This window comes from Petromyzon marinus, assembly GCF_048934315.1.
Source record: "Petromyzon marinus isolate PM22_M1 ecotype Great Lakes invasive population chromosome 70 unlocalized genomic scaffold, UKy_Petmar_22M1.pri1.0 chr70_unloc.4, whole genome shotgun sequence".
In the NCBI taxonomy this organism is placed as follows: Eukaryota; Metazoa; Chordata; class Hyperoartia; order Petromyzontiformes; family Petromyzontidae; genus Petromyzon; species Petromyzon marinus.
This window is the reverse complement of record NW_027422606.1, coordinates 555,522-568,779: the sequence shown is the minus strand read 5'-3', so window position 1 is coordinate 568,779 and position 13,258 is coordinate 555,522. Positions and strand designations below refer to the sequence as shown.

Genomic DNA, 13,258 nt, shown 5'->3' with positions numbered 1-13,258 from the left:
AGTCACTCACGAAGGCTGATGTGTTGTAGACGTGGAGGGTGAAGATGGCTGTGGTGTAACAGGCAGCAGAATGTGTGTGTAGTCCCTCACGAAGGCTGATGTGTTGTAGACGTGGAGGGTGAAGATGGCTGTGGTGTAACAGGCAGCAGTATGTGTGTGTAGTCACTCACGAAGGCTGATGTGTTGTAGACGTGGAGGGTGATGATGGCTGTGGTGTAACAGGCAGCAGTATGTGTGTGTGTAGTCACTCACGAAGGCTGATGTGTTGTAGACATGGAGGGTGATGATGGCTGTGGTGTAACAGGCAGCAGTATGTGTGTGTGTAGTCACTCAAGAAGGCTGATGTGTTGTAGACGTGGAGGGTGAAGATGGCTGTGGTGTAACAGGCAGCAGGATATGTGTGTGTGTGTAGTCACTCACGAAGGCTGATGTGTTGTGGACGTGGAGGGTGAAGATGGCTGTGGTGTAACAGGCAGCAGTATGTGTGTGTGTGTGTAGTCACTCACGAAGGCTGATGTGTTGTCGACGTGGAGGGTGATGATGGCTGTGGTGTAACAGGCAGCAGTATGTGTGTGTGTAGTCACTCAAGAAGGCTGATGTGTTGTAGACGTGGAGGGTGAAGATGGCTGTGGTGTAACAGGCAGCAGGATATGTGTGTGTGTGTAGTCACTCACGAAGGCTGATGTGTTGTGGACGTAGAGGGTGAAGATGGCTGTGGTGTAACAGGCAGCAGTATGTGTGTGTGTGTGTGTAGTCACTCACGAAGGCTGATGTGTTGTCGACGTGGAGGGTGATGATGGCTGTGGTGTAACAGGCAGCAGTATGTGTGTGTGTGTGTAGTCACTCACGAAGGCTGATGTGTTGTAGACGTGGAGGGTGAAGATGGCTGTGGTGTAACAGGCAGCAGTGTGTGTGTGTGTAGTCACTCACGAAGGCTGATGTGTTGTAGATGTGGAGGGTGAAGATGGCTGTGGTGTAACAGGCAGCAGTATGTGTGTGTGTGTAGTCACTCACGAAGGCTGATGTGTTGTAGACGTGGTGGGTGAAGATGGCTGTGGTGTAACAGGCAGCAGTATGTGTGTGTGTAGTCACTCACGAAGGCTGATGTGTTGTAGACGTGGAGGGTGAAGATGGCTGTGGTGTAACAGGCAGCAGTATGTGTGTGTGTGTAGTCACTCACGAAGGCTGATGTGTTATAGACGTGGAGGGTGAAGATGGCTGTGGTGTAACAGGCAACAGAATGTGTGTGTGTAGTCACTCACGAAGGCTGATGTGTTGTAGACGTGGAGGGTGAAGATGGCTGTGGTGTAACAGGCAGCAGAATGTGTGTGTAGTCCCTCACGAAGGCTGATGTGTTGTAGACGTGGAGGGTGAAGATGGCTGTGGTGTAACAGGCAGCAGTATGTGTGTGTAGTCACTCACGAAGGCTGATGTGTTGTAGACGTGGAGGGTGATGATGGCTGTGGTGTAACAGGCAGCAGTATGTGTGTGTGTAGTCACTCACGAAGGCTGATGTGTTGTAGACATGGAGGGTGATGATGGCTGTGGTGTAACAGGCAGCAGTATGTGTGTGTGTAGTCACTCAAGAAGGCTGATGTGTTGTAGACGTGGAGGGTGAAGATGGCTGTGGTGTAACAGGCAGCAGGATATGTGTGTGTGTGTAGTCACTCACGAAGGCTGATGTGTTGTGGACGTGGAGGGTGAAGAAGGCTGTGGTGTAACAGGCAGCAGTATGTGTGTGTGTGTGTAGTCACTCACGAAGGCTGATGTGTTGTAGACGTGGAGGGTGATGATGGCTGTGGTGTAACAGGCAGCAGTATGTGTGTGTGTGTGTAGTCACTCACGAAGGCTGATGTGTTGTAGACGTGGAGGGTGAAGATGGCTGTGGTGTAACAGGCAGCAGTGTGTGTGTGTGTGTAGTCACTCACGAAGGCTGATGTGTTGTAGATGTGGAGGGTGAAGATGGCTGTGGTGTAACAGGCAGCAGTATGTGTGTGTGTGTAGTCACTCACGAAGGCTGATGTGTTGTAGACGTGGTGGGTGAAGATGGCTGTGGTGTAACAGGCAGCAGTATGTGTGTGTGTAGTCACTCACGAAGGCTGATGTGTTGTAGACGTGGAGGGTGAAGATGGCTGTGGTGTAACAGGCAGCAGTATGTGTGTGTGTGTAGTCACTCATGAAGGCTGATGTGTTGTAGACGTGGAGGGTGAAGATGGCTGTGGTGTAACAGGCAACAGAATGTGTGTGTGTAGTCACTCACGAAGGCTGATGTGTTGTAGACGTGGGGGGTGAAGATGGCTGTGTTGTGTGTGTGTGTAGTCACTCATGAAGGCTGATGTGACGATGAGGGTGATGATGGCTGTGGTGTAACAGGTAGCAGTATGTGTGTGTGTAGTCACTCACGAAGGCTGATGTGTTGTAGACGTGGAGGGTGATGATGGCTGTGGTGTAACAGGCAACAGGATGGGTGTGTGTGTAGTCACTCACGAAGGCTGATGTGTTGTAGACGTGGAGGGTGAAGATGGCTGTGGTGTAACAGGCAGCAGTATGTGTGTGTGTGTAGTCACTCACCAAGGCTGATGTGTTGTAGACGTGGGGGGTGATGATGGCTGTGGTGTAACAGGCAGCAGTATGTGTGTGTGTAGTCACTCACGAAGGCTGATGTGTTGTAGACGTGGAGGGTGATGATGGCTGTGGTGTAACAGGCAGCAGTATGTGTGTGTGTAGTCACTCACGAAGGCTGATGTGTTGTAGACGTGGAGGGTGAAGATGGCTGTGGTGTAACAGGCATCAGGATGTGTGTGTGTGTAGTCACTCACGAATGCTGATGTGTTGTAGACGTGGAGGGTGAAGATGGCTGTGGTGTAACAGGCATCAGGATGTGTGTGTGTGTAGTCACTCACGAAGGCTGATGTGTTGTAGACGTGGAGGGTGATGATGGCTGTGGTGTAACAGGCATCAGGATGTGTCTGTGTGTGTAGTCACTCACGAAGGCTGATGTGTTGTAGACGTGGAGGGTGAAGATGGCTGTGGTGTAACAGGCAGCAGTATGTGTGTGTGTGTAGTCACTCACGAAGGCTGATGTGTTGTAGACGTGGAGGGTGATGATGGCTGTGGTGTAACAGGCAGCAGTATGTGTGTGTGTAGTCACTCACGAAGGCTGATGTGTTGTAGACGTGGAGGGTGAAGATGGCTGTGGTGTAACAGGGAGCAGTATGTGTGTGTGTAGTCACTCACGAAGGCTGATGTGTTGTAGACGTGGAGGGTGATGATGGCTGTGGTGTAACAGAAGCAGTATGTGTGTGTGTGTAGTCACTCACGTAGGCTGATGTGTTGTAGACGTGAAGGGTGAAGATGGCTGTGGTGTAACAGGCAGCAGTATGTGTGTGTGTGTAGTCACTCACGAAGGCTGATGTGTTGTAGACGTGGAGAGTGATGATGGCTGTGGTGTAACAGGCAGCAGTATGTGTGTGTGTAGTCACTCACGAAGGCTGATGTGTTGTAGACGTGGAGGGTGAAGATGGCTGTGGTGTAACAGGCAGCAGAATGTGTGTGTAGTCACTCACGAAGGCTGATGTGTTGTAGACGTGGAGGGTGAAGATGGCTGTGGTGTAACAGGCAGCAGTATGTGTGTGTAGTCACTCACGAAGGCTGATGTGTTGTAGACGTGGAGGGTGATGATGGCTGTGGTGTAACAGGCAGCAGTATGTGTGTGTGTAGTCACTCAAGAAGGCTGATGTGTTGTAGACATGGAGGGTGATGATGGCTGTGGTGTAACAGGCAGCAGTATGTGTGTGTGTAGTCACTCACGAAGGCTGATGTGTTGTAGACATGGAGGGTGATGATGGCTGTGGTGTAACAGGCAGCAGTATGTGTGTGTGTAGTCACTCAAGAAGGCTGATGTGTTGTAGACGTGGAGGGTGAAGATGGCTGTGGTGTAACAGGCAGCAGGATATGTGTGTGTGTGTAGTCACTCACGAAGGCTGATGTGTTGTAGACGTGGGGGGTGAAGATGGCTGTGGTGTAACAGGCATCAGGATGTGTGTGTGTAGTCACTCACGAAGGCTGATGTGACGTGGTGGGTGATGATGGCTGTGGTGTAACAGGCAGCAGGATGTGTGTGTGTGTAGTCACTCACGAAGGCTGATGTGTTGTAGACGTGGAGGGTGATGATGGCTGTGGTGTAACAGGCATCAGGATGTGTCTGTGTGTGTAGTCACTCACGAAGGCTGATGTGTTGTAGACGTGGAGGGTGAAGATGGCTGTGGTGTAACAGGCAGCAGTATGTGTGTGTGTAGTCACTCACGAAGGCTGATGTGTTGTAGACGTGGAGGGTGATGATGGCTGTGGTGTAACAGGCAGCAGTATGTGTGTGTGTAGTCACTCACGAAGGCTGATGTGTTGTAGACGTGGAGGGTGAAGATGGCTGTGGTGTAACAGGGAGCAGTATGTGTGTGTGTAGTCACTCACGAAGGCTGATGTGTTGTAGACGTGGAGGGTGATGATGGCTGTGGTGTAACAGAAGCAGTATGTGTGTGTGTGTAGTCACTCACGTAGGCTGATGTGTTGTAGACGTGGAGGGTGAAGATGGCTGTGGTGTAACAGGCAGCAGTATGTGTGTGTGTGTAGTCACTCACGAAGGCTGATGTGTTGTAGATGTGGAGAGTGATGATGGCTGTGGTGTAACAGGCAGCAGTATGTGTGTGTGTAGTCACTCACGAAGGCTGATGTGTTGTAGACATGGAGGGTGATGATGGCTGTGGTGTAACAGGCAGCAGTATGTGTGTGTGTAGTCACTCAAGAAGGCTGATGTGTTGTAGACGTGGAGGGTGAAGATGGCTGTGGTGTAACAGGCAGCAGGATATGTGTGTGTGTAGTCACTCACGAAGGCTGATGTGTTGTAGACGTGGAGGGTGAAGATGGCTGTGGTGTAACAGGCATCAGGATGTGTGTGTGTAGTCACTCACGAAGGCTGATGTGTTGTAGACGTGGAGGGTGATGATGGCTGTGGTGTAACAGAAGCAGTATGTGTGTGTGTGTAGTCACTCACGTAGGCTGATGTGTTGTAGACGTGGAGGGTGAAGATGGCTGTGGTGTAACAGGCAGCAGTATGTGTGTGTGTGTAGTCACTCACGAAGGCTGATGTGTTGTAGACGTGGAGAGTGATGATGGCTGTGGTGTAACAGGCAGCAGTATGTGTGTGTGTAGTCACTCACGAAGGCTGATGTGTTGTAGACATGGAGGGTGATGATGGCTGTGGTGTAACAGGCAGCAGTATGTGTGTGTGTAGTCACTCAAGAAGGCTGATGTGTTGTAGACGTGGAGGGTGAAGATGGCTGTGGTGTAACAGGCAGCAGGATATGTGTGTGTGTAGTCACTCACGAAGGCTGATGTGTTGTAGACGTGGAGGGTGAAGATGGCTGTGGTGTAACAGGCATCAGGATGTGTGTGTGTAGTCACTCACGAAGGCTGATGTGACGTGGTGGGTGATGATGGCTGTGGTGTAACAGGCAACAGGATGTGTGTGTGTGTAGTCACTCACGAAGGCTGATGTGTTGTAGACGTGGAGGGTGATGATGGCTGTGGTGTAACAGGTAGCAGGATGTGTGTGTGTGTGTGTAGTCACTCACGAAGGCTGATGTGTTGTAGACGTGGAGGGTGAAGATGGCTGTGGTGTAACAGGCATCAGGATGTGTGTGTGTAGTCACTCACGAAGGCTGATGTGTTGTAGACGTGGAGGGTGATGACGGCTGTGGTGTAACAGGTAGCAGTATGTGTGTGTGTAGTCACTCACGAAGGCTGATGTGTTGTAGACGTGGAGGGTGATGATGGCTGTGGTGTAACAGGTAGCAGTATGTGTGTGTGTAGTCACTCACGAAGGCTGATGTGTTGTAGACGTGGAGGGTGAAGATGGCTGTGGTGTAACAGACAGCAGTATGTGTGTGTGTAGTCACTCACGAAGGCTGATGTGTTGTAGACGTGGTGGGTGAAGATGGCTGTGGTGTAACAGGCAGCAGTATGTGTGTGTGTAGTCACTCACAAAGGCTGATATCTTGTAGACGTGGAGGGTGAAGATGGCTGTGGTGTAACAGGCAGCAGTATGTGTGTGTGTGTAGTCACTCACGAAGGCTGATGTGACGTGGAGGGTGAAGATGGCTGTGGTGTAACAGGCAGCAGTATGTGTGTGTGTGTAGTCACTCACGAAGGCTGATGTGTTGTAGACGTGGAGGGTGAAGATGGCTGTGGTGTAACAGGTAGCAGGATGTGTGTGTGTAGTCACTCACGAAGGCTGATATCTTGTAGACGTGGAGGGTGATGATGGCTGTGGTGTAACAGGCATCAGGATGTGTGTGTGTGTAGTCACTCACGAAGGCTGATATCTTGTAGACGTGGGGGGTGATGATGGCTGTGATGTAACAGCCAGCAGGATGTGTGTGTGTAGTCACTCACGAAGGCTGATGTGTTGTAGACGTGGAGGGTGAAGATGGCTGTGGTGTAACAGGTAGCAGTATGTGTGTGTGTGGTCACTCACGAAGGCTGATATCTTGTAGACATGGGATGTGATGCGCAGCTGTCCTGATCGGGGGTCTTTGTGGACGCTGGACACGGTGAGACACACACAGAGACACGGTGAGACACACACAGAGACACGGTGAGACACACACAGAGACACGGTGAGACACACACAGAGACACAGTGAGACACACACAGAGACACAGTGAGACACACACAGAGACACGGTGAGACACACACACACAGACACAGTGAGACAGACACAGAGACACAGTGAGACACACACACAGAGACACAGTGAGACACACACACAGAGACACAGTGAGACACACACACAGAGACACGGTGAGACACACACAGAGACACGGCGAGCCACACACAGAGACATAGTGAGACACGGTGAGACACGGTGAGACACACAGAGAGACACGGTGAGCCACACACACAGAGACACAGTGAGACACGGTGAGACACGGTGAGACACACACAGAGACACAGTGAGACACACACAGAGACACGGTGAGACACACACACACAGACACAGTGAGACACACACAGAGACACAGTGAGACACACACAGAGACACAGTGAGACACATACAGAGACACAGTGAGACACACACAGAAACACGGTGAGACACACACAGAGACACAGTGAGACACACACAGAGACACAGTGAGACACACACACAGAGACACAGTGAGACACACACAGAGACACAGTGAGACACACACACAGAGACACAGTGACACACACAGAGACACAGTGAGACACACACACAGAGACACGGTGAGACACACACAGAGACACAGTGAGACACACACACAGAGACACAGTGAGACACACACAGAGACACGGTGAGACACACACAGAGACACAGTGAGACACACACAGAGACACAGTGAGACACACACACAGAGACACGGTGAGACACACACAGAGACACAGTTACACACACACAGAGACTCAGTGAGACACACACAGAGACACAGTGAGACACACACACAGAGACACAGTGAGACACACACAGAGACACGGTGAGACACACACACAGAGACAGTGAGACACACACACAGAGACACGGTGAGACACACACACAGACACACGGTGAGACACACACACAGAGACACAGTGAGACACACACACAGAGACAGTGAGACACACACACAGAGACACGGTGAGACACACACAGAGACACAGTGAGACACACACAGAGACACAGTGAGACACACACAGAGACACGGTGAGACACACACAGAGACACAGTGAGACACACACAGAGACACGGTGAGACACACACACAGAGACACAGTGAGACACACACAGAGACACGGTGAGACACACACAGAGACACGGTGAGACACACACAGAGACACGTTGAGACACACACAGAGACACGGTGAGACACACACACAGAGACACGGTCAGGGTCTAGGTCAGGGTCGGGTCAGGGTTAGCTTCAGGGTTAGGGTTAGAGTTAGGGTTTGGTCCGAGTTAGGGTCAGGGTTAGGTTCAGGGTCAGGGACGGGGGCATGTCATGGTCAGGGTCAGGGTCGGGGTCAGGGTCATGGGTCATGGCCTAGGGCTGGTGGCGTGGGGCACGTCCCCTGGCACCTGAGTAGCTGCTTGTAGAGTTGGCGGGTCACGGCGAGGTAGGGTCAGGGTCAGGGTCGGGGTCAGGGTCAGGGTCATGGCCTGGGGCTGGTGGCGTGGGGCACGTCCCCTGGCACCTGAGTAGCTGCTTGTAGAGTTGGCGGGTCACGGCGAGGTAGGGTCAGGGTCAGGGTCGGGGTCAGGGTCAGGGTCATGGCCTGGGGCTGGTGGCGTGGGGCACGTCCCCTGGCACCTGAGTAGCTGCTTGTAGAGTTGGCGGGTCACGGCGAGGTAGGGTCAGGGTCAGGGTCAGGGTCATGGGTCATGGCCTAGGGCTGGTGGCGTGGGGCACGTCCCCTGGCACCTGAGTAGCTGCTTGTAGAGTTGGCGGGTCACGGTGAGGTAGGGTCAGGGTCAGGGTCAGGGTCGGGGTCAGGGTCAGGGTCATGGCCTGGGGCTGGTGGCGTGGGGCACGTCCCCTGGCACCTGAGTAGCTGCTTGTAGAGTTGGCGGGTCACGGCGAGGTAGGGTCAGGGTCAGGGTCAGGGTCATGGCCTAGGGCTGGTGGCGTGGGGCACGTCCCCTGGCACCTGAGTAGCTGCTTGTAGAGTTGGCGGGTCACGGCGAGGTAGGGTCAGGGTCAGGGTCATGGCCTAGGGCTGGTGGCGTGGGGCACGTCCCCTGGCACCTGAGTAGCTGCTTGTAGAGTTGGCGGGTCACGGCGAGGTAGGGTCAGGGTCAGGGTCAGGGTCATGGCCTGGGGCTGGTGGCGTGGGGCACGTCCCCTGGCACCTGAGTAGCTGCTTGTAGAGTTGGCGGGTCACGGCGAGGTAGGGCCCCAGCTCCTCCTCGTACTGGCAAAGCTCGCCGCCCAGGCACACGTGGGCAAAGAGGCGGAAGAGGAACTCGTCGCGCTCCGCGGGGCTGTACACCTCCTTGAAGCGCTCCTCCTCATCCTCATCCTCCTCATCCTCCTCCTCATCCTCATCCTCCTCCTCATCATCCTCCTCGTCACCCTCGTCCACCTCCACGCCGTCGCCACCGGCCAGCAGCAGCTACGGGGGGTGCACACAGCACCGGCGTTACCGTGGTGACGGTGGTGGCGGTGGTGGTGGCGGTGGTGAACACAACCCTCACTTACGAACACCACCCCCACTTACGAACACCACCACCCCCACTTACGAACACCACCCTCACTTACGAACACCACCACCCCACTTACGAACACCACCCCCACTTACGAACACCACCCTCACTTACGAACACCACCACCCCCACTTACGAACACCACCCCCACTTACGAACACCACCCCCACTTACGAACACCACCACCCCCACTTACGAACACCACCACCCCCACACAAACACCACCACCCCCACTTACGAACACCACCCCCACTTACGAACACCACCCCCACTTACGAACACCACCACCCCCACTTACGAACACCACCACCCCCACACAAACACCACCACCCCCACTTACGAACACCACCACCCCCAATTACGAACACCACCACCCCCACTTACGAACACCACCCTCACTTACAAACACCACCCCCACTTACGAACACCACCCCCACTTACGAATGCCACCACCCCCACTTACAAACACCACCCCCACTTACGAACACCACCCCCACTTACGAACACCACCACCCCCACACAAACACCACCACCCCCACTTACGAACACCACCACCCCCACTTACGAACACCCCCACTTACGAACACTACCACCCCCACTTACGAACCCCACCCCCACTTACGAACGTCACCACCCCCACTTACGAACACCAATACCCCCACTTACGAACACGACCCCCACTTACGAACACCACCACCCTCACTTACGAACACCACCCTCACTTACGAACACCACCACCCTCACTTACGAACACCACCCCCACCTTCGAACAACACCACCCCCACTTACGAACACGACCCCCACTTACGAACATCACCACCCCCACTTACGAACACCACCACCCTCACTTACGAACACCACCACCCCCACTTACGAACACCACCCCCACTTACGAACACCACCACCCCCACTTACGAACACCACCACCCCCACTTACGAACACCACCCCCACTTACGAACACCACCCTCACTTACGAACACCACCCCCACTTACGAACACCACCCTCACTTACGAACACCACCCCCACTTACGAACACCACCCCCACTTACGAACACCACCACCCCCACTTACGAACACTACCACCCCCACTTACGAACACAACCCCCCACTTACGAACACCACCCCTACTTACGAACACAACCCCCCACTTACGAACACCACCACCCCCACTTACGAACACAACCCCCCACTTACGAACACCACCCCTACTTACGAACACAACCCCCCACTTACGAATACCACCGCCCCCTGGGCCTCACCTTGCGCAGTCGGTCGGCGACGAGGAAGCCTCCGAGCACCTCGTCGGGGCGCTTGACGAGGTGGCCCCCGCCACGGGCCACACCGCACGTGGTCAGGCGGTCGAAGAACGACATCGAGAGCTGGGAGCAGGGCACGGGGCGCACAGACACGCTGTGCACGGGGCCTGCACACGCAGAGACACACACACACAGAGACACGTTAACACAGACAGAGACACGTTAACACAGAGACACACAGACAGAGACACACACAGACACGGTGTGCACGGGGCCTGCACACGCAGAGACACACACACAGACAAAGACACGTTAACACAGACAGAGACACGTTAACACAGAGACACACAGACAGAGACACACACAGACACGCTGTGCACGGGGCCTGCACACGCAGAGACACGTTAACACAGACAGAGACACGTTAACACAGAGACACACACAGACAGAGACACACACAGACACGCTGTGCACGGGGCCTGCACACGCAGAGACACGTTAACACACAGGCAGAGACACGTTAACACAGACAGAGACACGTTAACACAGAGACACACACAGACACGCTGTGCACGGGGCCTGCACACGCAGAGACACGTTAACACAGAGACACACACAGACACACACAGACAGAGACACACACAGACAGAGACACGTTAACACAGAGACACGTTAACACAGAGACACGTTAACACAGAGAGGCGTTAACACAGAGACACACACAGACACGCTGTGCACGGGGCCTGCACACGCAGAGACACGTTAACACAGGCAGAGACACGTTAACACAGACAGAGACACGTTAACACAGAGAGGCGTTAACACAGAGACACACACAGACACGCTGTGCACGGGGCCTGCACACGCAGAGACACGTTAACACAGGCAGAGACACGTTAACACAGACAGAGACACACACAGACACGCTGTGCACGGGGCCTGCACACGCAGAGACACGTTAACACAGAGACACACACAGACAGAGACACACACAGACACGCTGTGCACGGGGCCTGCACACGCAGAGACACGTTAACACACAGGCAGAGACACGTTAACACAGACAGAGACACGTTAACACAGAGACACACACAGAGACACACAGAGACACGTTAACACAGACAGAGACACACGCAGACAGAGACACACACAGACACGCTGTGCACGGGGCCTGCACACGCAGAGACACGTACACGCAGAGACACGTTAACACAGAGACACACACGGACAGAGACACACACAGACACGCTGTGCACGGGGCCTGCACACGCAGAGACACGCACACGCAGAGACACGTTAACACAGACAGAGACACACACAGAGACACGTTAACACAGAGACACGTTAACACAGAGACACGTTAACACAGAGACACGCACAGACAGAGACACACACAGACACGCTGTGCACGGGGCCTGCACACGCAGAGACACGTTAACACAGAGACACGCACACACAGAGACACACACAGACAGAGACATGCACAGACACGCTGTGCACGGGGCCTGCACACGCAGAGACACGTTAACACAGAGACACACACACACAGACAGAGACACACAGAGACACGTTAACACAGACAGAGACACACACAGACAGAGACACACAGAGACACGTTAACACAGAGACACGCACACACAGACAGAGACACACAGAGACACGTTAACATAGACAGAGACACACACAGACAGAGACACACAGAGACACGTTAACACAGACAGAGACACACACAGACAGAGACACACAGAGACACGTTAACACAGACAGAGACATACAGATACGCTGTGCACGGGGCAAGCACACGCAGAGACACGTTAACACAGAGACACGTTAACACAGAGACACGTTAACACAGACAGAGACACGTTAACACAGAGACACACAGACACGCTGTGCACGGGGCCTGCACACGCAGAGACACGCACACGCAGGCAGAGACACGTTAACACAGAAAGAGACACACACAGACACGCTGTGCACGGGGCCTGCACACGCAGAGACACGTTAACACAGAGACACGCACACGCAGAGACACGTTAACACAGAGACACACACAGACAGAGACACACACAGACACGCTGTGCACGGGGCCTGCACACGCAGAGACACGCACACACAGGCAGAGACACGTTAACACAGACAGAGACACACACAGAGACACGTTAACACAGAGACACACACAGAAAGAGACACACACAGACACGCTGTGCACGGGGCCTGCACAAGCAGAGACACGCACACACAGGCAGAGACACATTAACACAGATAGATACACACACAGACACGGTGTGCACGGGGCCTGCACACGCAGAGACACGCACACGCAGAGACACGTTAACACAGAGACACGTTAACACAGACAGAGACACACACAGACACGCTGTGCACGGGGCCTGCACACGCAGAGACACGCACACGCAGAGACACGTTAACACAGACAGAAACACACACAGAGATACGTTAACACAGACAGAGACACACACAGACAGAGACACACACAGACACGCTGTGCACGGTGCCTGCACACGCAGAGACACGCACACACAGAGACACGTTAACACAGACAGAGAAACACACAGACACGCTGTGCACGGGGCCTGCACACGCAGAGACACGCACACACAGACAGAGACACGTTAACACAGACAGAGACACACACAGAGACACACAGAGACACGGTAACACAGACAGAGACACACACAGACAGAGACACACAGAGACACATTAACACAGACAGAGACACACACA

General features: G+C 53.8%; 1 protein-coding gene across 1 annotated transcript in view; it reads right to left on the bottom strand.

Moving 5' to 3' along the window:
- The window catches only part of LOC116958070 (uncharacterized), a 49,896-nt gene that overhangs the window by 6,156 nt on the left and 30,482 nt on the right, over positions 1-13,258 (bottom strand). Inside the window, exons 4-6 of the mRNA XM_032980564.2 lie at positions 10,514-10,677; positions 8,899-9,161; positions 6,533-6,599 (exon numbers count right to left, since the gene is read on the bottom strand). Coding sequence (XP_032836455.2) covers positions 6,533-6,599; positions 8,899-9,161; positions 10,514-10,677 — 494 coding nt within the window. The remainder of the gene's footprint in view (positions 1-6,532; positions 6,600-8,898; positions 9,162-10,513; positions 10,678-13,258) is intronic.